Source organism: Sus scrofa, chromosome 11 (assembly GCF_054392235.1).
Source record: "Sus scrofa isolate SSC_HxYL_T2T_F1_AM1 chromosome 11, Sscrofa_HxYL_maternal_Yorkshire_Landrace_v2.0, whole genome shotgun sequence".
NCBI classification, from domain to species: Eukaryota; Metazoa; Chordata; class Mammalia; order Artiodactyla; family Suidae; genus Sus; species Sus scrofa.
Window position 1 is genome coordinate 83882027 of NC_139393.1, and position 23941 is coordinate 83905967.

The following is a 23941-nucleotide window of genomic DNA, read 5'->3' on the forward strand; positions in this document are numbered from 1 at the left end:
CTGCACTTCGGCATATGGAGGTTCCCAGGCTAGGGGTCGAATCGAAGCTATAGCTACCAGCCTACACCACAGCCACAGCAATGCCAGATCCAAGCCACATCTGCGACCTACACCACAGCTCACAGCCGGATCCTTAACTCACTGAGCGAGGCCAGGGATCGAACCTGCGTCCTCATAGATACTAGTCAGGTTCGTTTCTGCTGAGCCAAATGAGAATTCCCAGCCTCTAACTTTTAACCCAATTCCATTTCAGCAGAATTCGATGAACTCAGTTCTAAGGCAATGAATGCCATTAAGTAAGAGCGCCAAGCACAGAAGCATCTTGTGTTGTTGGCACCCACGGGCAATGTGGGAATATCCAACATACACACCCAGTCTCTCCACTCAAACTTTCTTCTCCAATCAAATTAAAAAAGAACTTTCTTCTGTGCCTCTTACTTCGACGCACCGTTAATGTCCGTCTCTGCAGCGATCTAGAAAGACCTGGAATGATCTGGAGCAATCATCAACCTTGGCACCTCCTTGGTCTGGACTGAGGACTTCACCCATGCTTTTCAGAAAAAAAATCTACCCCTGATTCTGTCTACAATAACCAACCTTGAGCGACTCAGCCCCAGCCCTGGGGTCTTGAAGAACATGGTCAAATTAAGAAAACAAAACACAGAGAAAGCCCACCCTTTGAAATGCGGGTTCTCACCTGATCAAGAACAAGCTGATACCCAGGAATTTCAGAGGTTCAGGGAATTTTGTTCGGGGGGGTGAAAAGGCCACGCCCACCTATGGAAACCCATATTCTGCGCATGTGCGCTGGAGATGAAGTCTGCAGAGTCCACCTGCTCAAGGGCCCCCTCAAAAAACAGGCGGGGAGGGTGGGGGCGCGGGGCTCCGGGGCTTCCTTCCCTCTGGGTTCGCCCCCTCCCCCAACTCAATGTACTTGGCAAAGCAGATAAAAGCTTAAAGGTGCATTTTCCCTTAAAAGTTGCTAAGGTGAAATGGGAACACTTGATTCTGTGCTACCCCGCCCCCAAACAAAACAAAACAAAACACAACAAAACAAAACACCTTTCCACTTGCCAAATCTGATACTAAAATTTAACCAGCTCTTGGAACTCTGCTTCTACAGAAAATGCGTTAGAGGGAATTTTAACAGGAAACCCATTATTCCCGTGCGGACACTTTCGCAAGTTCTTTTCAGTAAAAGAGATTCATTTTAATACTAGGAGTTCTAAAAGAAAATAAAGCATTAATTAGCTCTTAAAATCCCTTTTCTGGGGGTGGGGGCGGGGTGGGGGAATTGGCCTGAGGAAGAACAAAAGAATCAAACCTTTCAGGTTTTCCTACCCAGTCTGACAACCAGACAACTCAAAACAGTGCAGGAGGGACCCCTGTAATTACATCAAAACCTCGAAGAGTGACAACCCAGGCTGAACAATGGCAATTCAACACCACAAAGTTTAAGGGGTCTGTTTTTCTTACAATGCATCCCATATTCAAAGCCAACACTGTTGATTTAAAAAAAAAAAAATCTGCATTCTAGCTACAGATCTGCACTTTGGCAGCATCTCTTAATATATAAGTAAAGCACAAGAGGTGATCAGAAGTGTCGTCCTGATACAGTTTCAGGAATAGAATGTGTTTTCCCCTCTGTTATTTTACTGTGTGACCTCAAATACGACTGCATAACAATTGGTAATTATCTACAGGGAAAAAAAAAACAAAAAAAAAAACCTCAAGGTAAATAAAAAGGGCCAAAAACAGCGGTTCTTGGAGACTGGCGTGGAACCAGCAACCGAAGAGAAAGGGCCTGCATTTCTTAGGAAGGTGTTAGCTCCATTTCCGGTCAACTAGGAGCTTTGGTTTTGTTTTCTAATTTAAGAGCACCTGTTTCCAAAAGCATCTTTTCTGTATCCAGTCGCGGTTTGGGGAAGGGGGGGTATCAACAGCATCCCTGATTTTATCAGCATGTTTTTTAGAAGGGCTTTGCCGCTCCGGATGTTGACAACTCCTGGGCCTCCCCGTGGCCCTGGGACCCAGAAGAAACGGGTTATAATGACCTCACTCCACAGACAGAGAAAGTGACAAAGAGGGATTCAATGGCTTCCCTCCACTGACTTATGACTCAGAAGACCAGCAACTGGAAGCTGCATTCCTGTTCCCCGGGGAAGGGCTCCACAGCCTGGGCTTCCTTCTCCCAAGAACTATTTTTGTAAAGGTTTCTCTTTCAATAAAGGAAACAGAGCCCGTCACGTGACGTTCATTCACCAGCGCCTGTGTGTTTTCCTTAGCACCTTGGCTGCCTGTTCCCGGGCCCAAGATCACCTTGCGATGACAAGAGGCAGCCAACCACAGCGGACAGAAAAGCAGGCACCTCGGAAAACAAAGCGTGTGTGGCTTGTCGAGCGAGCTGACCGGGGTTCCAAAAAAGAGCCGAATCACTGGCTTTCCGACTTCAGCAGACAGTCCTGGGAAACAGCAATCAGGACTGCGCTGTACCTTCTGAGCTCTTTATCTCATCCCGTGACTCTCTCACCACAGGATGTGAAAAAATAGTCCTTTTATCAAACGAAGTTAAATACAGATGCTTTCGGGGGTAATTCTTATCTCCTCTGCCTTGTCCCTGCACACAAAGCAATTTTAGGAGGAAAACCCCACGGAAGAGGAGCCCTGAGACGGCATCTTTCATGGGGTACACCCATCTCCAGCCCTCACAACCCAGGATAGAAAGTCAATTCTAAAGAGCAGTTTGAAAGCACAGCGGCAGAGTTGCAGCCCCCAAACAGAGACACTTTATCAGACTGGTCAGCTTTCTCCATAGCCACACTCACAAAACACCTTCTCGGATCTCCCAAACGAGATGAGGAATCAGACGCACGTTTTCACCTGCTGCGGACTCCCTGCAGACCCGGAGGCGCACATCGGAGTGGAAATCTAAGGCGGGCTCGCTTTTTAATTGGCTCCGCCTCTGACACCCGCCCTCCATCCCAATCCTACTGTAAACAACCATGAAAGGGCTGGAACCAAACCTCCTTCCAAACACCAAACACTACCCCGGCGACCCCCAAGTGACTCCGCTTCAGCACAACTAACGGAGCTTTTCCACGCAGACCCCAAGGAGCTGGCGGTGGAAACGCAGCCACCTCTGAAAGTCAGAGCAGCACCAGTGGGGACCCAGGAAGTTCATTTCCCATGTCATCCTTCAAGAGATGCTTTGCGTCCATCAGTCATGCTCGGAAAGGGCCCTTCCCGCCTGTGAACTCTGTACTTATGGGCATTGGAAACCCACGTCTGCATGTGCCATGAGTTAAATAAAAGTGATGTTCCTTCTGAGTTTCCCCATGGTCCATTTCTGGCTCCACAGAAGATGCTCTTTCAGCTTCCACCTCAATTAAGGCGACCTGCTCGTCTTCCCTGTTTGACTGCTCCTCCCTGTGCTCACGTTCCTTGACCAGAAACCCATTTAGCCTGCGGTCCTTTTTATTTTTTTCTCAAATGTGGTTTTGGCACCATGGATCAATTGGAGGTGTCTATTTTGCTTAAAAAGCCCTTTTCCATCCTAAGAGGGTGTTCACCGTAGCACCCACATCATCTTGGGGAAAAAAACAACAGTGGCCAAGGCCATCTTTCATCTTTGCTCAGCTACCATGGAACATACAACCTGCTGTTTTGGTTCCAGAATCCTGAATCCTACAGGGTGAAAGGAATTTTATTCGGCTGGGAAATCTGAAACAAAACAAGCCAAATCAGGCCTCTTACTAAACTTATCTCTTGCAGTTTAAACTGTTCTCTCCTCTGAAAAGGTCATTCTGTCACACATGGATCACGTTTCTGCACGTATCTGCTTTATCATAAAGGCCTTGATGCCTGCAGGCCTGAAGGCGCAAACTCCAGCTCCTTCCTCCCCCTCCAGCCAGAAACCCACTCCCAGGCCACTCCTCGATCCAGTCCAGGTTTTTGCCGCCTACTCGGTCAGAAGCAGTAAAAGGTGTTATGTTCTCAGGCTGTTTTTCTGATGAGAATCAGATTTCAGCAAAATGTACTTTCATGCTCAGTATGGCACATACCCATTGGTGTGCGTTTGGATTCCTTTCCCACTCAAAGCTGGCGAGGCTGGCGTGTTTGTCTGGTCTGTGTCTCGGATGGCAGCGAACCGGCCTTCAACTCCCAGACACACCAGCAATTTTTCAGAGGCACCTGTAGGGCTCAACGAACTCCAAGCCAAGTGACCTTGAGCTGAGCATCATTGTTTGGGGGACATATTCTGACATCTTCTGATGGACTTAACTAGACGTGCTGAGAGCACACTCCTGACAGGTCTCTGTCACTTTCCATCTTTTGTTCTGTTTCCTCTATACCAGCGTCTCCTCTGTTACACTAAGAATGACAGGGTATTATTCACCCTACGGCTATCACTTTAAACCCCACAGACACTAGGAAACATAGGCTGGATTTCCATGGCATCGGATGGGTCCATTCACTTCCAGAACAAAAGGGATAAGGATCCCCAGGCCAGCTTGGCCATCACCTTGTAAGCCTTGCAGACCGTCGACCTCAGGCCAGCATCTGAGCCCTGCTCCCTCCTCTGTGCCCTGTGTCCCCACAGAACCTCTATCTTACCAGCAACCCTGCACAGAAGCAGCTACACATTAAAGAAGAAACTCTTGAACACCCACCCACCCAGCCCACTTCGACCTCAGCATTCAAACACCCCCAGGTGCAAAGCAAGCACTTCTCTCCTCCGGGATATTGGATGAGAAAGTGAACAGTACGGAGCCCCATCCAACGGGGGTCCCTAAAAAGACGTTATCTTCTCACCGGCTGCTCTGAAGCACAGACTCCCATCACCCGGGCAACCGAAAAATGCCGCTGCCTGGGCTCCGCCCGACCGCTCGGGGCTGACCCCACAGCTCATTTCTCAGACCTCCCTGGGGGCTCCGACTGAGGCAGGTACTGCCACCAGCGGCGCTGGCACGACCTGCGGCTTCTTAGGAACGCACCCAGTGGGCCACACATCCCAGACCCACTGCATCGGAACCGCCCCCAGCCCCGCCATCCCGACCTCAGCAAACGCTCCCGGTGGCTCGAGTTTGAGAAGCACTGCTTTGAAGCACCCTGTTTAAGCAGCGTTACCAGCCCAGCCCCTCGGGAGGAAAAGCACGTCGCCCAAGGAAAGGTCCCGATCTAGTGCAAGTGTAGACTTTAGAAGGTTAACCGTTCCCTGCAGCGACCACCAACATGGACGCCCCTTTCCTAAACAACCTGCAGGCCCTCGGGTTGTTTTGACCAACTTGGAGGCTCAGCGAGAATCAGCCGGCCGGGCTCCAGGAAAACAAAGACAAAAGGCAAGGCTGTAGCCTGGAAGCTGCGGCAACTTCGGGTCCCTGCCCGGCAGAAGTTTGCCGCCTCTCAGATCTGGAAGAGGCCCTGGGCCACCTCACCGGGTGGCCGAGCCAGGAGGCCGCCTGGTGTTACGGGAGGGGAGGAGGCAGGGGCTGTGGCAGAGGAGACACGCGTTGGGCCAAAGCAAACTCAGTCTCCTGAGCCTGAAGATGCACATTCAACTCCAAGACGACCTGAGCGCTCTTGGCAAGGTCTGTGGGGAAAGAGAGCTGACGTCTGGCCAAAGGCAAAACAGCACCAGAAACCTGCGCCAGTACTTTGGCATTTAGGTCAAGGTACCAAAGAAGGTAACAGACGCGAAGCCCAGCGGCCCTCAGCGCCCACCCTCTGCCACCCGCCAGGGGCCTCACCTTTCACAGCCGTGGCCTCTTTCAGGTGATGAGTCAGGAAGTCGATGCTGGCGTAGGTGTTGGCGGAGGACAGGGTGCCGGGGCTGGGCCCCCCGCACACCCCGCCGGTGCTGCCGCCCCCCACGGCGCTGATGAGACCCCCGAGGCTACGGGTCCGGCCCCAGGCGCTCTTGTCTCCGGCCTGCGGGTGCGGATGCTGCGGCGGGGCTGGCGACAGCCCGGGCTCGTCCCTCACGTCGATGGCGATGTAGTTGAGGCCGTTCTGGAAGCCGGCGGAGGTCTCCCGGCGCATGGGCGAGCCGCTGCCCCCCGGGCAGCCGACCAAGGCCCCCCCCGGCTGACCCGAGGTCCACGGCCGCGCCTGGTGGGGGAGCGGTGGCTGCAACTGGCGCGGCGACGTGGGGGGCTCGTCGCCCCCACCCAGGACGCCGCCGCTGCCCCCTTCGCTGCTTTTCCTGAGAGAGACGTTTTCCACAGAGGCCGAGTTGTGGCGCTTGGGGTTGTGGGCGAAGGACGGGGACACGGGTGTCACAGTGGTGGTCGACGAGAAGGTCTCGGAGCTGTGGCGGCGGCGGCCCCCCTGTGGGTCCGCGCGGATGACCTTGGCCCCCCGGTGCGGGTCGGGGGGCTGGCTGGCCTGCAGAAAGGCCTCGACCCCGGACACCTGATCCATGAGACTCAGCCTCTTCAGGCCGGACACCGGGCTGGTCACGCGGGCACCTTCGGGCTTCGGGGGCGCCGCGATGGGTTGCGGCGGGGTGGCAGCCACGCCGAAGGCCATCTCGGTGTAGTCACCGTTCTCCGCCGTCTCCGAGGACGAAGCGGAGGCAGCGCTGGGGCCCTGGGGGGTGGGTGCTGGAGGCAGGCGGTACAGCTCCCCGGGCGGGGGTGGCGGGGGCACCGGCTGCAGGGCCGAGGAAGGGGCTGCGGGGCGCGGGGGCAGCGGCGGGTAGGCGGAGGCCTCGGGGGACAGGAGGGCATCCAGGGAGCCCACCGGATGCCCGCCCTGGGGGCCCGGCTGGGGTGACTTGGGCGAGCTGAAGTCGAGGTTCATGTAGTCGGAGAGCGGGGAGCGCTGCCGGCTGTCGCCGCTCGTGCCCGGGGTGCCCGAGCCCAGGGACGAGGCCGGGCTGCTGGCGGACAGCAGCGACGACGACGAGGCGGCCGAGGCCAGCAGCGGGGGCGCGGGCGGCGACAGGCGCGCACCCGCCTCGCCGAAGTCAATGTTGATGTACTCGCCGGGACTCTTGGGCTCCGGCGGCAGCGGGTACTCGTGTGTGCTGGGCAGCGTCTGCAGCCCTTCCAGCGACAGGCGCGTGGGCCGCACGGCCCGGCAGCGCTGGCTCAGGAAGCCCTCCGGGCGCCCGCTGCCCACGCCACTGGGCCTCCCCGGCGAAGGCACGGAGGGATGGGGTGGCTGGGTGTGGCCGCCGCCACCTGCCGCGGCCCCGAAGGCGCCGTCCAGCTGCGTGGACCCTGTGGACCCCGGGCCGGCCGGAGGCTCCAGCCTCTCCTCCTCCAGGATGCGCCCCACGGGGGAGCTCATGAGCACGTACTGGTCGTTGTCCCCGTTGCAGGTGTAGGGGGCCTTGTAGGAGCGGGGCAGGGAGCTGTAGCAGTAGCCGGGGACGCCCCGGAGCATCTCCCCGCCGCCGTGCAGGGCAGCCGCGAAGAAGTCAGGCGGGGTGCCCGGGGCACCCACGTCGCTGGGGGACATGTTGAGATAGTCCCCGTTGGAAAGCAGCTTGCCATCAGCGTTCTCCATGGACAGCTTGGAGCCGCACCACATGCGCATATACCCGCTGTCCTCCGGGGAGCTCTCGGCCGGGGAGCTGGCCTTGTAGCTGCTGCCCCCACTCCCCGGAAAGGCCCTGCTGGCTGCAGAAGTGGGCGTGGGCACCGCCGCCCCTGTGGGGGGCACGGCCGCTGCAGTGGCCCGTGGCTGCAGGATCTGCTTCGGGGCCGACACGCTGGTGGGGCTCATGGGCATGTAGTCGTCACTCTTGCAGCTCCCACTGCCACCACCCATGAGGGCCACGCCAGGGGTCATGGGCATGTAGCCGTCATCCGTGCCCAGGTTACTGCTGGAGCTCCGGTGCGACCCAATCTCGATGTCGCCGTAGTCTTCGGGGTAGGGGTGGTAGGCCACTTTGGGAGAGGACACGGGGCAGGACGGGCAGAGACGGCCCGAGCTGCCAGAGAAGGTGGCCCGCATCAAGGTGTATTCATCCAGGGATGCGGAGGAGGGCTGGGGCACCGGCCGCTGCCGGGCAGGTGTGGTCAGGGAGTAAGTCCTCTTTCTCAGCCCTCTATCCAAGTCCTGGGCCCCGTCCCCGGATACCCTGCGGTAGGGGCGCCCACAGTGGCTCAGAGGCCGGTCCATGGTCATGTACCCGTACAGCTCGCCCCCGCTGACGTCCCTGGCCGGGGGAGTCTCGGCGATGGATTCGGGCGTGTTGCTCCTGTGGCTGCAGAAGGCTCTCAGGTCCCCAGGGCTAGAGCCATACTCATCCAGGGACATAAAGCCAGGGTCGCTGGGGGAGCCCGAAGCCGAGGCGCTGCCGCTGGAGGGTCGCTGAGGGTGCAGGGGATGCTGCAGGTGCGGGTGTGGGCCGGGAGGTGGCGGGTAGGAGCCCGAGCCATGCCCGCTGCTGGACGACAGGCTGCCCGGGCTGGTGGCGGCCGGGGGCGAGTGCGCCACGGGCATGGACATGGAGCGGCTGTGTTGCAGAGCGCCCCCTGCCGGCGCCAGCGTCACTTTGCTGGCGCGGCCGCCGCAGCCGCCGCTCAGGGTGTGCGAGCGGCTCAGGGGCGCGCGCACAGGCCCTGGGCTCAGGGGGCTCCCCGACACCGACACCGGCCTCCCGCCTGCCGCCCCGGCCCCCGCAGCCGCGCCGCCGTCGCCCTCGCTGGCCGTGCGAACCCGGCACGAGCTGCACTTGGCCGCCGGCGGGGTGGCGGCCAGGCTGTCCGTGCGCGAGCGGCGCACCAGGCCAGTCTGGCTGGGGGGCAGGTTGACCAGGTGGTGGTGGCGGCGCGCGCCGGGGACGCTGATGGGGTGCGTGGCTGACGAGCCGGACGACTGGCTCTTGCTGCGCGGCCGGAACTCGAAGAGCTCCTTGAGCGCCTTCATGGCCTCCAGGATGGTCTCGTGGATGTTCTGGGCCACCACCGAGTCGTCCGCCTGCATCCACAGCTCTCCCGGGCCCGTGACGGCCGAGCGGCCCACCTCGATGAAGAAGAAGCTGTCCGAGTGGCCGCAGCGGCGGATGTTCATGAGCTGCAGGGTCACCGACGGCTGCTCGCAGTTGAGCTTCACGAAGCCGATGGTGCGCGCCGACAGGCACAGGCGGTACACGCCCGTCAGGTTCTTGCTCTGGCCCAGGCCCTTGGGCTTCAGGTTCACCTGCCACACCTCGCGGTAGGCGGCCGTGGCGGGCGCCACCAGCCCGTAGCTGTCATCGGCCGCCGCGGCGCCGGCCGAGCCGCCCAGGGCGCCGGGCAGGGAGGCGCTGCAGGACGCGGCGGTGGCGGCGGCGGGGGGCGCGTCGCCGGCGCTCGCGCGGCCCTCGCTGACCAGGTCGGTGAGCGCGCGGTACCAGCCCTCCTGCTCCTGCTCGTTCTCGGCCGCTACGGCAAAGTACTCGTCCTTGGTGTAGAGGGCGATCAGGTACTTGTGCTTGGCGTCAGCGCGCTTGTTGATGTTCAGGCAGCAGTCGAGCGCGATGACCCGCTTCGGGGCGCCCGCCTTGCTCCGCCACTTCTTCTCGCTCTCGTAGTACTCGAGCCGCGGCGGCTGCGGCGCCGACCCCCCACCCGCTGTCGCCGTCGCCTCGTCGCCGCCCGCGCCGGGCCCGCGCAGCACGAAGAAGCGCTTGTGGCCGTGCTTCTGCTTGCGCAGGTAGCCGCACTTGCGCACGCTGTGGTTGTTGTTGTTGTTGTTGTTGTTGAGGTTGGGGCCGTCGCCGCCCGCCGGCCCGGGGGGCCCGTGCAGCGGCGGGCTCGCCATCGCCGGCGATTCAGGCCCCGCCGCCCGGCCGGGCTTGGAGGGGCTGGAGGGAGCGGAGGGGGCGCGGGCGGGAGCGGCTCCCTCCCCCCCCTGCTCGCCCGCCCGAGCCCGCGTCCCTCGGGCCCAGGAGGTGGAGAAGGTTCGGGGAGGCCCGCGGGGGCCGGCACCGCGCGGTGGCGCAGCGCCCTCCGCGCTCCGGGGCCCCAGAGGATGACCAACGCGGGCGGTGGCCGCCCCCTGGCCCGGCTGCCCGCGGCCGCTTCCTCCTGGGCTCTCGGGCGGCGCCTGGGGACTCGCTGGCTGGGCCGAGAGTCGGGGTCCCCGAGCCGTGGGGCCGAGCCTTAAGGCGCGCGCGGCCGCACCGGTCCCGCCGCTGCGCCGCGCTCCGCGGTGCCGGGGTGTGCCCGGGTACTCGGGGTCCGCGCCGCCGCCGGGGTTGGTGCTGCTGCTGCTGCCAACGGCGACCCGGGCTCGTCGCGGTCCCCGCCGCACAGTGAGTAACACATCGCGCACCGAGTGACTGAACTAAGAAGAGCAAAACAACATGTGACTCGGCGTTACGCAGGCACACACTGCGCGGCCGCCCCGCCCCGCCGCCCGCATTGGCGCCGCGCCCCCGGACGGACGGCGCGTGCGGCCAATGGGCGCCGGGCGCGGGGGGGGCGGGCCGCGCGCCCCCGCCCCGCCCCCCTTTCTCCCGGGGCCGCGTTTCCCGCCGTCCCCTCCCCCTCCCGCGGAGGCCGGGGCCCGGGGCGGGGTGGGGGCCGGCCCGAGCCTCATTAATCAGAGGCTCGTTGGGGATGCCGGCGGAGGAGATGCCACCCAGGGCGGGAAAAGGGGCGCGCGGGAGGGGCGGGGGCCGGCCGCCGCGCGGAGGGCCCTGCCCTCCCGCCTTTGACTCAATTAATTGGGCTCGAAGCTTCCGCCGGGGAGGGGACCGGGGGAGGGAACACTGTAGGGGGTGGGCGCCTGCGGAGATCAGGGGCCGAGACCGCGGACCTGGGCTTGGTGCAGGGGAGGCGGAGGTAGCACCCCACTCGGGCCCCGCATCGCCCCGCCGCCGCCCCATTTGCTGGGGGCCAAGAAGGGGCAGTGAACTTGGCTGCCCTCTCGGAACCACCTTCCCCCAACACACACTTCGGCCAGCAGATCCCGCGCCCAGGCTCGGGGTGGGGGCGCGCCTTGGCGGGTTTGCGCCTGGGTGGTTCCCGGGTGCCCGGCCCCGGCTTGTTTACGAGCATCACATTAGTCCGTCACCGGTGAGCTCTGGATCGGCAGCAGCTTCGGTGCCCCTTCCTGGAAGGAGAGTCGGGGTGCGGGAGGGGGCGCGGATGCGGCGCCCTCTACCCCAGGCCGCGCTGGCGGCGGCCGCTGGCGGGATCCCACCCGCTCAGGGGCGCCCTTCCCCCGCACCCGGTCGTGGGCTCTTTCCGGGGCGTCATCAGCGCCATTCACTTGTCAGGTTCTCGGGAAGTTGAAATCGGCTGTTGGGGATGTAATAGGAGAAAGAGAAGGAGGACGAGCGGGCGTGGAGAACTGCAGTTTCCATAGTGCCGGGAAGAGGGCGGGCTCCAGCGAGCACACAGCCCCGGGAGCCGGGTCCCCGCCGCGGGTGCCCTCCTCCCGCCCGACCCTCGGCACCGCGTGGGGGAGGCGCAGGAGCGGGCGGCTGCAGACCTGCGCGCGCTTAGCCCGCAGTCTGCGCCGCGTGGAATACGCCCTTGAAGAAGTGCTTCGAGTGTTTACATCTACGTGGCTTTTGTGACTTTCAAAGTCGATTACAAATGAGGACTCACCCGGTACAATCGCATCTCCCAAATAACAGTGAGGGCTACTGGTGAGAGGGGGAGTTCTTGGGTTCGGATCCAGGCAGGCTCCAGATCCTGCAGAAACTAAGAAGGCTAAACACAAAAGCCCTTACTTTTTTTTTTTTTTTTTAATTATGTGCCTTCATGAAATAGTTTGAAACAACAGTGTTGGTTAATTTTTATAAGTCCTGGAAGTTTGCCTTTAAATGTCCTCTATACTTTATAAAAGTCTTTATGTTAAATGGGATGAAGCCCTACATTAAAAAAAATGATTTAAGATTGTAATTTTTTGAAAGGATGATCTATATATTTAACATGGTTGTAAAAATGGGACTTAAAAATTCTACCAGTTAATTCTATGGGTCAGGAGATCCCTACTTACAGAAAGATCATAGCATTTTTGTTTGTTAGGTATACAAGTTATGATTATTGATGAGTAATATAAGCAGGAATAATCAATGACAAATACCATCATAGAACTATAGAGAGGTATATTTAAACTTGATCCTTCATTTTTAACCACGCTTTAAAAAATACTTTTAGGAGTGCTGCTTTAAGTGTGTGTGTATATCTCTGTGTGTGTTTCTGTGTGTGGGTGTGTATGATTGTGTGTGCGTTGAGGGCACCACCCTTATGATCATTGCACTTTGGTTTTGTATTCTTTTTAGATCTTGTTGCCCTTTGGATGGGAACAGCTGTTGCCTAGCGATCTGTCCAATCAGAGAGGAGAGATGGGGGATTCTTATCTGGGCACTTGAAGAAAATGTGGCCTGGTCTCATCCACTTTGTGACGATTTGCAGTAGGTGGGCCTGCCTACACAGTCAGAAACTCTAACTAGCAGAGGGCGCTGGTAGGGGCGACTTCTCTTCAGCATCATGCCAGAGTAATTTCTTCTGAGAAAGTATTTCTCTTTGATTTGGGCTTTTGATACAAAATTAAGTTTCCAAATAGTCCCTGAATATGTATTTGCTATGCCCATTGGAAGGTAACAAGTCCGTCTTGGGTTTGTTTTTTCCCTTGGAGCTGTTCTGGTGTAGGACGCCAAGGTTCAAGTTCAGGTGTCAAGCCCTCCTGGAGGCAGTAGGCATTTCCTCCATGAGCTACAGCCTCAGTCAATGGTTAGGGGGCAGACAGGGTGGGGTGAAGTGTTATCACCTCCATGGGGGCGTCTCATGCATCTAGATCCCAAATCTGCAGCAAAACTGCAAGCTCATTGTCATTCTGAAATCCTAGGACCTCTAACTACAAGTGTGGGAACACAGTTTCCATTCGCATTAGGAAGTCAGTCCATGAAACCAGCAGAAAGGAACTCCGTAGTTAGAAGTACCCCATCCTCTTCCTCAGCAAAGGAACTGGTTCTCTTTCCCCCTGTCGATTGCCAAATACGCTATTTATTTATTTAAAGCTTGTTTCTCACCTTGTGATTTTCCAGCTGTTCTCCCAGACTTTTCCAGCAAGTCAGCCATTAACATCTGCCAACCTGCTCTCCACACAGGGCTGGGTGCTTCTTGTGTGGCCTGTTGCCAACAAGAGCCTGGATGAAATTTTTTCTCATGGTCCAAGATCTTTCTCTTTCCTTTCATGGGTAATAAAATCGTCATCTCTTTCAGCAAGGAGTGTTTTGTGTTTGTTGGTTTTAACACAGAATCTACACAAGGATGCTTTTACTAAAACAGAAAGTTCTTTCTGGAATAATTTAATTACCTCTCGTGATGTTGTCAATTTCATAAAAATGCATCACAAAGTTATAATATAAAAAACAGTCCTACAAATAATAGCAATGATAAGAGGAACCACCATCAAGTCTCTTCTCTGTTTCTGTAAGACTCGTACATTCTGGTGCTTGAGAACCCTTTTTTTTCTCTCTTAACCCTGTAGCTGTTTGAAAATATTTTCTATCTGAATGAACTCTTACCTACAGACCCACTAAGCAGATCTTCAAGTGGAATATTATATGACCAGCCAGAACAGCTTGAATTTAAAATGCATTTTAGGAGTGCACAGTTGAACGTCAGAGGTTTATGGCCGCAGCCTTTAGAAAGATTTCACTGTATTAAGTAATGTATTTCAATTGCTCATTTAATAAAGTTCCCTGTGTGTAATGAAGGAATGCTGCAGACAAGCTTTTCCTCATTTAGGATTCCTACAGCAGCTTCCTGAACTTGAGCAGCTAGTTTTTTCTCACAAATAGATTTGCTAATATGTTTCAACTGAAATTTCACAAGGATTTTGTAACATGTCAGCTCTGTGCAACAGAATGATTTACATGAAAGAATGTAACTGCTGTTTGGGTCATTTACTGTCCATGGATGGCTTTGAGAGTGCTCAAAAAAAAAAAAAAATTGGATTTGTTCATATATTGTATTAGTTTTTTGAAAAGTTGTAAAGTATCTATTTTGCTCATTAAAACTACTGATGTATTTTAAATAGCCCTTTTCTTAAATGCTCATTTGAGGAAGAGGGATCTTCTAAAACAAATTTCTTATGAGCATATATGCCAGAGCAAACGGCTATAACACGTAAAATAAGAATTATTCTGAACAGTGTGTGAATTGAATTAATTCAGTTTAGAAAAATTCTCATTTCTGAAGTAGGCAGCAGTACAGCTATTCCAATATTCAAAATATTTTCATTTTAAATAGAATTATGTTGAAGAAATATTTTCACAGAAACAACTAATTGCATAGTGACTGTAGTTAGTAACCCAAAATTCTTAGTTGCCCCTGAATTCTGTTGTATTTGAATTTTGAGAGCATATTTCTACATTAAAACAACAGCAACAACTTCTTCCCCTAAAGACATTCTACAATGAAGTAAAAATGTCACATTCCCAACCGTGTAATATTACTGAATCATTTAAAAAAAAATAGCGTTTCTTCTGAAAACAGCCCTTTTCCTTGGAATTCTTGGCCTTGAAATATAATATCCTCACGTTTTGCATGACTGAATTGATGCCTTGTGTGGGGCTCGCTCTTAATGTTCTAGCTGTGCCTAAAACGTTGTTTGCTGTGTTTGTTTTTTCAAGTCGGAGCAGAACAAAAGTGTCTGCTTCTCAATACGCCGTTCAGGAGCAGATGACATTAAAAAAAAAAAAAAAAAAGCCTCTAAAATGACACAGCTCTATTTTCTGGGAGGGGAGGGGGGATGAGCCGTGAGGCCAGCTGGGAGTGTCCTTGAACAAATGTTACGAAGGGGAAAGATCAGCCACAGTTCATTGATCCCACTGTTTGTTCTCGGAGCAAGCTTGCACCCTGTTTTTGCAAACTGCTCAAGAGGTAAATAGGACTCGAGCGCCCCCCCCCCCCCGCCCCAGCTTTTTGCCAGATGCTGTGGCGTTTTGTGGAACCGGACAGCAGAGACCTTGCACTTTTCTGCCGTGGTCACGGGCTGTTTCTAGGCTTGCCTTTCAGTCTGTTTTCTAGAGTTGTTTTGAAATCCAACCTAAAGATAAGAGAGGAAATATGACCCACCCTTGTGAATGCTGCCACCAACTGGCAATGCTTCTTCCCAAGGCAGGGCCGGCTCCTGTGCCAGTTGTCACAACCAGGGTGGTGCCTGCTCTTGTAGGAAGCTGGTCCCAACCTCCCCTACCTTTGCTCTGCCCACAGTTTTAAATACGTCGCTAGAAACGATCTGAGATGAAACAAAGAAATAGCAACAGGGAGTGACTAGGGGCAACGTCAGACGACAAATGAGGAATGACTCTCCTCATAAATTTAAGATTTTGGGGGGTGATTATCAAATTAATATGTTCTCATTTTCTGCTACACTTTATGTCTCAATTTGTGTCTTTATTTACCAAGAACAGCCATTGTATAAAAATATATATCCATTTCCATTTAAGATTTTAGAAAAGGACCTAGCCAACACATTAAAAATAAGAATCAGAGCAGGGTTATTTTGGAAATTATCCCAGAGCAAACCTAAGGGTGACAATTGAAATCTCCTTTCCTTACAAGCAAATTTTTGGTTGGATTTCTCCACTAACAAGACCTATCAGTCCCAAATGTTCTTAGAATAAGCCCAAGTCATCTTGAGAGATAGTGAAAAGTAAAACTTGAAAAAGCATAGAGGAAAGAAAATATATTTTCACAATGATAAATAACATTGTTAAAGCTCCAAATAACAAATAACAGGTGTCAAATGTCGCTATCTCGTGGATTAAAATAATTTGAATGTATGAGCTCATGGCTCGTTTATCAGCGCTAAATGTGTAAATGACATCATTTCCGTAATTGTTTTAACCTCGAATTTTAGGATGCCCATGTTGGAGATATTAAAGTTAGTAGTGGTATCTGAGCTAAGTTATCTAAACAGGGTAAAGGCATCAGAAGACATTATTTGCTGCCAACCATGTTCTTCAAGTACTTTTGCTGTGGATGAAAGAGAAAAAAAAAAAAAAAAGCAGGACCTAGACTAGCAATAATAATGCTAATACTACAATAACAAGAACAGCTAGTGAGAGCTGTTTATCAGTATATTTACTTGTTAATGGCATCTGACTCTCATCAATCTATGGGGTAAATAGAAAAAAATGTCCCATGATGCCAAAATTACAAATACATACTTCTGACACACGTGAGAGTCCAGTTAGCTCTGGTAATGCCCCTTCTGGGTAATCTTTGGTAACCTGTCCTATGAGCCCACACACAGTGTGTAAGGATGACGCGCTCTTTATATGTGTGTGCGATACTTTTTGCATCACTTAGAACACACATGATGTCAACTAGACTGAAGTAACGTGAGGAAAGAGGGATTCATGAGGTTCACAAGAAAATAAACCGAGTGACAACACGTGAAATTAAAGTAGATGCCCCTTAGCGCCATTTCCCGCTGGCTGTTGAATGTCCAGTGCAGATTTCAGTTCAGAAAAACACCTTCTGAGAATCACCGGAAGGCGCACACCAGCCTGCACTTCGTGTTTTCTAGTTCTTCATTAAACGTCAGCCTCTGAGCTTGCTGAAAGAGGGAAAAATTAGAGGTACATATTGAAAAATGTTTGAAATTTTACTTTACCCCAAGGATGTCTTTTTAGGGAGTCAGTAGTGAGAATTTCTAATCCATATTTGCACTGCTATTAAACGGCCCAGAGGAAATGAAATATATTGACATTTGGAGATGGCATGATTCTGCTTTTATTTTGACAACTGTGTCCCTGATTTTAAAACTTCTACACACACTACACGGGCACTCCACTTTCAAAATGGCAACCACGTCCCTCACAATATAAAAAGGAAGTTAATATGCAGGCTATCATTAGGCATGGTTACTGAAAGTCACATTATTTTTCAGTTATAGAATAATAGAAAAGGAGGATTATCCCTTATTTTTCAGATGAATTTATATCTTCCTCCATTCAAAATATAAAAAGCACCAAACATCAAATTACTCAGCCTACGTTAAGTATCTGTTTAAGCATCAAGCATTTTAGGAATTATCTAGAACATAGGTTTTTGCCCCTTTGGTTTCCTGTCTAAAGAACTATGTTCCATCAGAGATTTATGTTTGAGAAATCTCTTTTCCCTTGTATCTTTTGTTGCAATATGCACACATACAATTCAGAAACAAAATTGTTACGTGTCATTACAACTATCCTTTGGCGTTTTTCCTACTGCTGTATTTTAATTCCTCGTGTTGGCATTTTAGCCTCTTCTTCTTAACGATATGTGGTAGAGACAGTGGTTTTCACCTTATTCCCAGGAAGTTTCACGAAGCATCTCACATCGGGTAACACTCGGGAAAATTCCAGGAAAAGGCACTATGCAGATAGAGTAAGAAAACCAGAGCTGAGCTTCATCTTGGTTGCAGGGAGCTGCTTCACGATTCAAAATGTGTTTGCGCTTCCAAGAAAGAAAGAGAATACACGGGAACACGTAAACGGTAAATTGGGCAACATGAATGTTCGTCTTGTTTTAAATGACATTTTATTTTATTTTCTTGATGTTAGGCGTACGCAGTTCACGCTGACAGCCATTTGCAGGTGATCCTGAGCTGTGGATGGCTTCCCACCTTCTCTCACAAGAACGTCTGTCCTGTCCTCGTTCCATGTTCAGTGAGAGTTAACAACACCTTTTGAAATAAGAGGGAAGCCCCCGTCCTTCATTTCCAAAGGTAAAATGTTTCCTAACGGTAACTACACTATTTGCTGCTGCGCCTCACTTCTACGTTCCATTGTTTTAAAAACATCCTTAAGCAGGTTCCCTTTTCTCTCTTCCAGGGGATGTTTGCGTCCCTAGCTAAGGTCAGAGGGAAGGACCCCATTCTGTCTTCCCCGTTTGCTTCTGGATGCAGGTCCCAGCTGCGGCTGGGTTGCAGTGTCAAACGGAACATGATGAAAACATCTCAGCGATGATAACAAAGCGCCCATCTCGCAAACAAGGCGCGTCCATTTAAAAGAGATGCGGGGTGCCTCACCCCTGTGCTTGCCTCTCATGTTATCAGCTAAACACTCCGAGGGGAATGAAAATAGTAAAAAAAAAAAAAAAAAAGTCTCCAAATGTCATTTCATGAAAACGCGTTTTAACTAGTCAGACATTGGTAATCCTATTTAGTCTATTTTTAAGTTAATTTTTAAGTCGATGTTTCAGACAAGGGAGCCTTAAGCGCTATCATGCAGACGGTGTGAGGAACTATTGGCTTGGAGGGGATCTTAGTAGATGGCTCCCAGTTATGTTATCTGTTGATAAATTCGTTCTAATTCAATAACATATTTGCTTCTATCAACTTGATCAACACTTAAGCCTCTTCCTTGTGCTAAGACACGGTGTGTGGTCCTGTTGGCAGCAAAATGCAAACCTAAAGCAGCCGCCCAGCTGTGCCGTCGGACGGACAGCCTCCCGCCAGTGTCTCTGGTCCCACCCCTCTTGCTGGGTAAGTGAAATGTACAAGCCCCTGGCTCCGTTTTACCCAAAAGCCATTTCTAGGTATTGTGTTTGCAGCAACCGCTGAAAGGGATAATGTGGTGGCTGGCTCCCTTCAGGACCAACAGCAGGCTTGCTTATTTCCTGCTACAAAAGAGGTAGCTTCCTGAGCCTGGTGCACCAGCTACGACAGCCCCCCACAGAGACAGCCCTGGGACTCTCCATGTCACCCCCATGGTGCCTGGGGGACCAGAGGGCCAGAGGCAGGTCTTGCTGTGGCACAAGTCTCTGACCTCAGAAGCTCACGTCCTTTGCCAGTGAGCACGTCACAGTGACAGGCTAACTGATGAGCTCGTAGGGAAAAGGCATGAACTTTCAGCCCCAGACGGTGTCGCCAGGAAGCTCACAGCCTTGAGGAGGATGAGCCAGAATGGCCACAGCCAAAGCCAGTGGTATTCACGGTCAAAGTACATCCAGCTTCGGGTGAAGCTGGTGTTTTCTAAAGTTAGCATTTGATTTCCTTTCTGGAGAAGACAGACGATTCCATAAATGATGTTGGCATAACTGCAAAATATACCTGAAGACCATAAAGCTGAATCCCTGTCTCCCTCCACTAAAATGCCAGGTGAACCAAGGATTTAAATATTAAAACACAAAACCTTAAAACTTAGGAGAAAAGGAAAGGAATATTGACACATTTAGCTTTCGGAAATAGAATTCAGTGGAGAAAAGAAAAGTACAACAAAGTCGGGAATTGCCAGTGTGGCAAAGGGGGTTAAGGATCCAGCGTTGTCCCTGCAGTGGCTCAGGTTACTGCAGAGGCGTGGGTTTCATTCTTGGCCCAGGAACTTCCATGTGCTGTGGCTGTGGCCAAAAAACAAAAACCAAAAATGACAAAATGCAGAGCACAAACTGGGAAGAAATCACAGGCCGGTATCACAGATGAAGTGCTAATAGTGTATTTATTTAATACCTTAAAGCCTCCGGTAATGTTATAAAGGGGCCACAAAAGGTATAAAAATGGTGAAGGGGGAGTTCCTGGTGGCTCAGTGGGCTAAGGATCCAGCTTTGCCATTGCTGTGGCTCAAGTCACTGCTCTGGCATAGGTCGATCCCTGGCCCGGAAACTTCTGCATGCCACCCACACAGCCAAAAAAAAAATGGGTCAAGGATCTGAACACAAAGGTCAGAGTGATGAAAGTAGGTGCAAGAAAGTGGTAAGCCTATAAAAGCTTTTGCTTAACGTTTCTCATAATAAGAAAAACGCAAATTAAAACCACAGAGTGGTACAATCGTTCACGTATCAGATTGGCACCGATTGAGATGTTGGCTAACACAGCGTGTTTGCCAGAATGTCAGGAAAGCTTCTCACACAGGCTGCTGGCCGTACAGATGGAAACGGCATCCTTGCAGGGCCTCTGACGGTCTCTACCAAAGTGACAAATGTCCATGCTCCTTGACTGACAATTAACCCCTAAGAATTACCTGTGTGTATGTGAAATGCAAGGGTGTTTATTGCATTAGTGCTGAGACTAGAACCTGACAGGCATGGGTGGAATAATTTCTATTGGCGCATCTTCACTGCCGTCCTGAATGGAACAGCAAGCAGCTGGAAAAGCCAAATCGAATGCCCACGACTAAGAGCAGATCAAATCACAGACGCATGAAATACGATGCAACTGCGACATGAGCGAGGCAGCTCTATGTATAGGGACAATTCCATCTGAAGATGCAGGGCAGGGGCGGGGGAATAAGTTACAGAGCAGTGTGTAGAGTGCTACTAGTTTTATAAAAAGGGCATGTGCGTGTTCGCGGCTGGATGCTCTGGAAGCCTAGTCACAGAGCTGGCCACGGCACAGGCCTCCCTGGGGTCTTGGGGACCCGGAGTGGCAGGCAAGGACTCACATGTCATTATTTTTGGATTTTCTGAATTGTGTAGCACAAGAACATTCAAAGATGTAAAAGTAATGTATTTTATTTTACTTCATTTTATTTTATTTTGGCCATACCTGGGGCATCTGGGAATTCCCAGGCTAGTGGTCAAATCAAAGCTACAGCTGCCGGCCTACACCGCAGCCACAGCAACACCAGATCCAGGCCACATCTGTGACCTACACCACAGCTCACGGCAACACCAGTTCCTTAACCCACTGGGCGAGAACCAGGGATCGAACCTGCATCCTCACAGACAGTATGTCAGGTCCTTAACCCCCGGAGCCACAGTGGGAACTCCAAAGCAATGTATTTTAACATTTAGTGGCTCGGAAGACCTTGGTAATGGTGTGGCTGCAAGGGAGGAACAGAGACTCCAGAAGCGCTCCTGAAAAGTCCTGCCCAGGAACAGGTGGGCAGCAGTGCCCTTTCCTGGGCAGGGAGATGGCCGAGGAGAGAGGGCTGGGGGTGGGAGGTGGATTTGGGACTCCCGAGGGTTTCAGCACAGCCATCAGGCAACCGAGGAAGATGTGAGGGCTGGAGGTACCGGGCTGGGAGTCCCGGGGTGGCACTGGCATCTGTGGGACTGGCTAAGACTGCAGGGAGAGAGAGGAGATAAAAGGGAGCCCAGGGAGAGTGTCACCTTCAAGGTCGGGGTGGGAAGAGGAGTGCAGACGACCCTCGATGGAGCCGTCTGGGAGGCAGGAGGAAAGAGCAGGGCGGGATCGCAGGGCGGCGCCGAGGAGAGCATCGCGGGGTGGAGAGGCCGAGTCACCCAAGGAGGGGCTTCCGGCCACTCGGGATCCGCTGTGGATCCAGACGCAGTGGCTTCCTCCCGTGAGGTGTTTGTGAGGACGGGGAGGTTGGAACACGGCCCAGACAAGACAGGAAAGATGAGCGGGAGCCTGAGGATGAGGCGTGAGACACTTCCACTTGGGGTTGGAAGCGCTGTCCCAGCAGAAGTGGGGACCACGAGGAGCCCAGGATTCTCGGGAGAGCTGAGGTTGGAGAACAAGCAGCCTCCTCTCCTCAGGGAGACAAGGGCCCCTCGCACCCTCAGGATGGAGGCAGCGTTCAGATAAGACAGGCTCAGGTTTCCAAACAGGTGGAAGCTGGAAAGAACCCACGAAAGAGTCTGGTGATACTGTAGGGAGAAGAACAGCGCTAGGTAAAGGCAAGGACCAGTGAGGATAACCCCGCCCCCGGGGGTGCAGGTGGATGGCTGAGGGCTCCTGCTGAGAGAGGAGGAGGATGTGGGACCGGCAGGTTTTTATTGTGTCCTGAAGATGCTGGCTGTGCTGCGGTCCAGAAATGAAGCCTGGCCCCCAAGACCCCTTTGGTCTCTGGGCTTGGCCGCCTCCACGGGGTCCCAGACGGAGCTACCAGGGTCTCGTGCGGCACAGGGGTCCTCCATCCAGCCCCTCCCTCTCATGGTCTTGTTGTAAAGCCTAGGTCCCATCACCAGGCTTTCCTCCAGAGCAAACATCACCTTGCCTCCTCTCTGCAGCTTTTGCCTTTTTGGAACCTTGATCAAAATCCACCTCCCCCCTTTTCTGACTCTCCAGCCACTAGCTTGTTAGAACTTGCTCCTGTGAGTTCTGGGAGGGAAGCAACCACCTTTGCTCAGCGATGCCCTTCGAGTGGCTTCCAGTCACTCTTTTCATATTTAGGTAAGTTTGGGAAGACTGGGCATCTTTAAGACATTGAGTTATTCTATCCACAAATATGGCACATGTCCCAAACTGTTCAAAGGACTTAAAAATGTCTTTTCGTAAAGATTTATAATTTTATCTAGAGAGATGTTCTATTAGATTTTTTTGTTAGATTTTCTTCCTAGCATATGTCCATGTATTTTATTGCTATCTTAAATAGCACCTGTATAGAATATTCTATTTTCAGTGTTCCCTCTGTGGTGCAGAGGGTTAAGGATCCAGTGTTGCTGCAGCTGTGGCGGAGGTCACAGCTGCAGGTCGTATTTAACCCCTGGCCCAGGAATTTCCATATGCCACAGGTGCAGCCAGAAAAATATTACATTTTCTCTTCATTGTCCTGGAATATAAATCAAATTGATTTTTCATCAATTATCTTACATCCAATAAACTCTGTTATTAATTTCAATAATTTAAAGATGTTTGCAGGGAGTTTCTTAATTGGTAGTATACAAGTAATGGAGTTTTTGTGTCTTCCTGTCAAATTCCTTGTTCTGTCATTTTTCTCATCTTACCGAACTATCGAGTGCCACCAGGACATGACGTAAGGACAAGCTAGTCTGAATTTTTGAAAGGGAACATTTACACGGGTTGAAAGTTCTTCTATATTCCAATCAGTGTGTGGTTTCAAGCTGAAGGTATGTAAACGTTTATTAAATATTTTTCAGCATCTAGTGAGATGGTCTTAGGATTTTCTAGGTTCCTTTACTAATAGAGTTACTAACATTGATTTTCAAATATTAAACCAAATTTGAATTTCTGGAATAAATCTAGCCTGGCCCTTCTTCACTTTGGGTTTCCCTAAAACCAGGCTTTGGGATAAGAAGTCTGCGCCTGGTAATGCCAGCCTCTGCTCTGTGCCTCCCTTTGTCAGACTCGTCGTGTCTGCTGGCTCCTTTGCCGTCGGCCTTTGTGCCTTGAGGTGTCAGCCGTCTTCTCTTTCTTCGAAGGGCAGATGCTTTTTTTTCCTTCATGTTCAGGCTCTTGGAGCTTCTGGCTACATGAGATGTTTCAACCAGAACCTTTTTCTCCCCTTTCTAGAGCCTTAGGTATTTTCTTCTGCCTCTTTGTGGCTTTTAAAAACCAAAGCACGGGGTACCAGAACACCAGCAGGCACCTGCCTTGAGCCATTGTCCATCGTGCTGGCTCACCACTGCATTCCTGCCTTATTTTGCTTTGTCCTCCGAGGATTTCACTAACTTCCTCGCAAGCTCGTTATCAACTTTTAAAAATGTGGATTTTAAAATTCTCTTTTATAACCAGGTATTTTATAACAGAAAATTTCAGGATATGAAATCCATAAGTTTGCCAGAAAGGGAAAACCAGGGGGTTTCATATTCTTAAATTCAATCTAGAAACACTTCTGATGGTTTATTCCTTTCTTTTTATACTTAGAACTTATAACTATTTTCACACATATTCTTTAAATGGTATTTGATGTGAATACTACAGCACACTGATAGACAACAATACTAAATAAAATGCATATGAGCAAAGTCACTGAACACTTGAAAGATACTGGTCTTTAAAAGGTTCAATGACTAGTTTCCTTAATAACTCATATACGAATGGAAACATACTTGCAAAGTAACTTGTCCTTTGCAGCGCAGGCCAAGGGCAGGGCAGAAACCTCTCTTCCCTTTCGTGCAGATTTAAGTCACGTTAACACCGTGTCACGAGCTGGCAAAGAACCTAGCTCTGGGGGTCACCTTCTACCATTTCTTCTGGGTGACGGGGGCTACCACATAAGGGCGTGCACGTCGTCACGGCCAGCCGGACACCATGCACAGTGGCCCCTGGATTTGGGCAGAGGATGGCAGATCCCAGCACGTAGTTCCCTAGCTGTGAGATGAGAATGTGACGGTGGGCTTCAGGC

The 23941-nt window shown here is 52.2% G+C and overlaps 1 protein-coding gene and 1 long non-coding RNA gene across 2 annotated transcripts in view; one reads left to right on the top strand and one right to left on the bottom strand.

Moving 5' to 3' along the window:
- IRS2 (insulin receptor substrate 2) overlaps positions 1 to 10258 on the bottom strand; it is a 28985-nt gene extending 18727 nt beyond the window's left edge. The window contains exon 1 of the mRNA XM_021065907.2: positions 5748 to 10258. Within this exon, the coding sequence (XP_020921566.2) occupies positions 5748 to 9756 (4009 nt within the window). The 5' untranslated portion in view covers positions 9757 to 10258. The remainder of the gene's footprint in view (positions 1 to 5747) is intronic.
- Positions 4007 to 22483, top strand: LOC110255859 (uncharacterized). Its single transcript, XR_002336770.2, has 3 exons — positions 4007 to 5684; positions 17513 to 17676; positions 17783 to 22483. It is a non-coding gene; the product is annotated as an uncharacterized LOC110255859 (long non-coding RNA).
- Positions 22484 to 23941: the final 1458 nt, after the last annotated feature.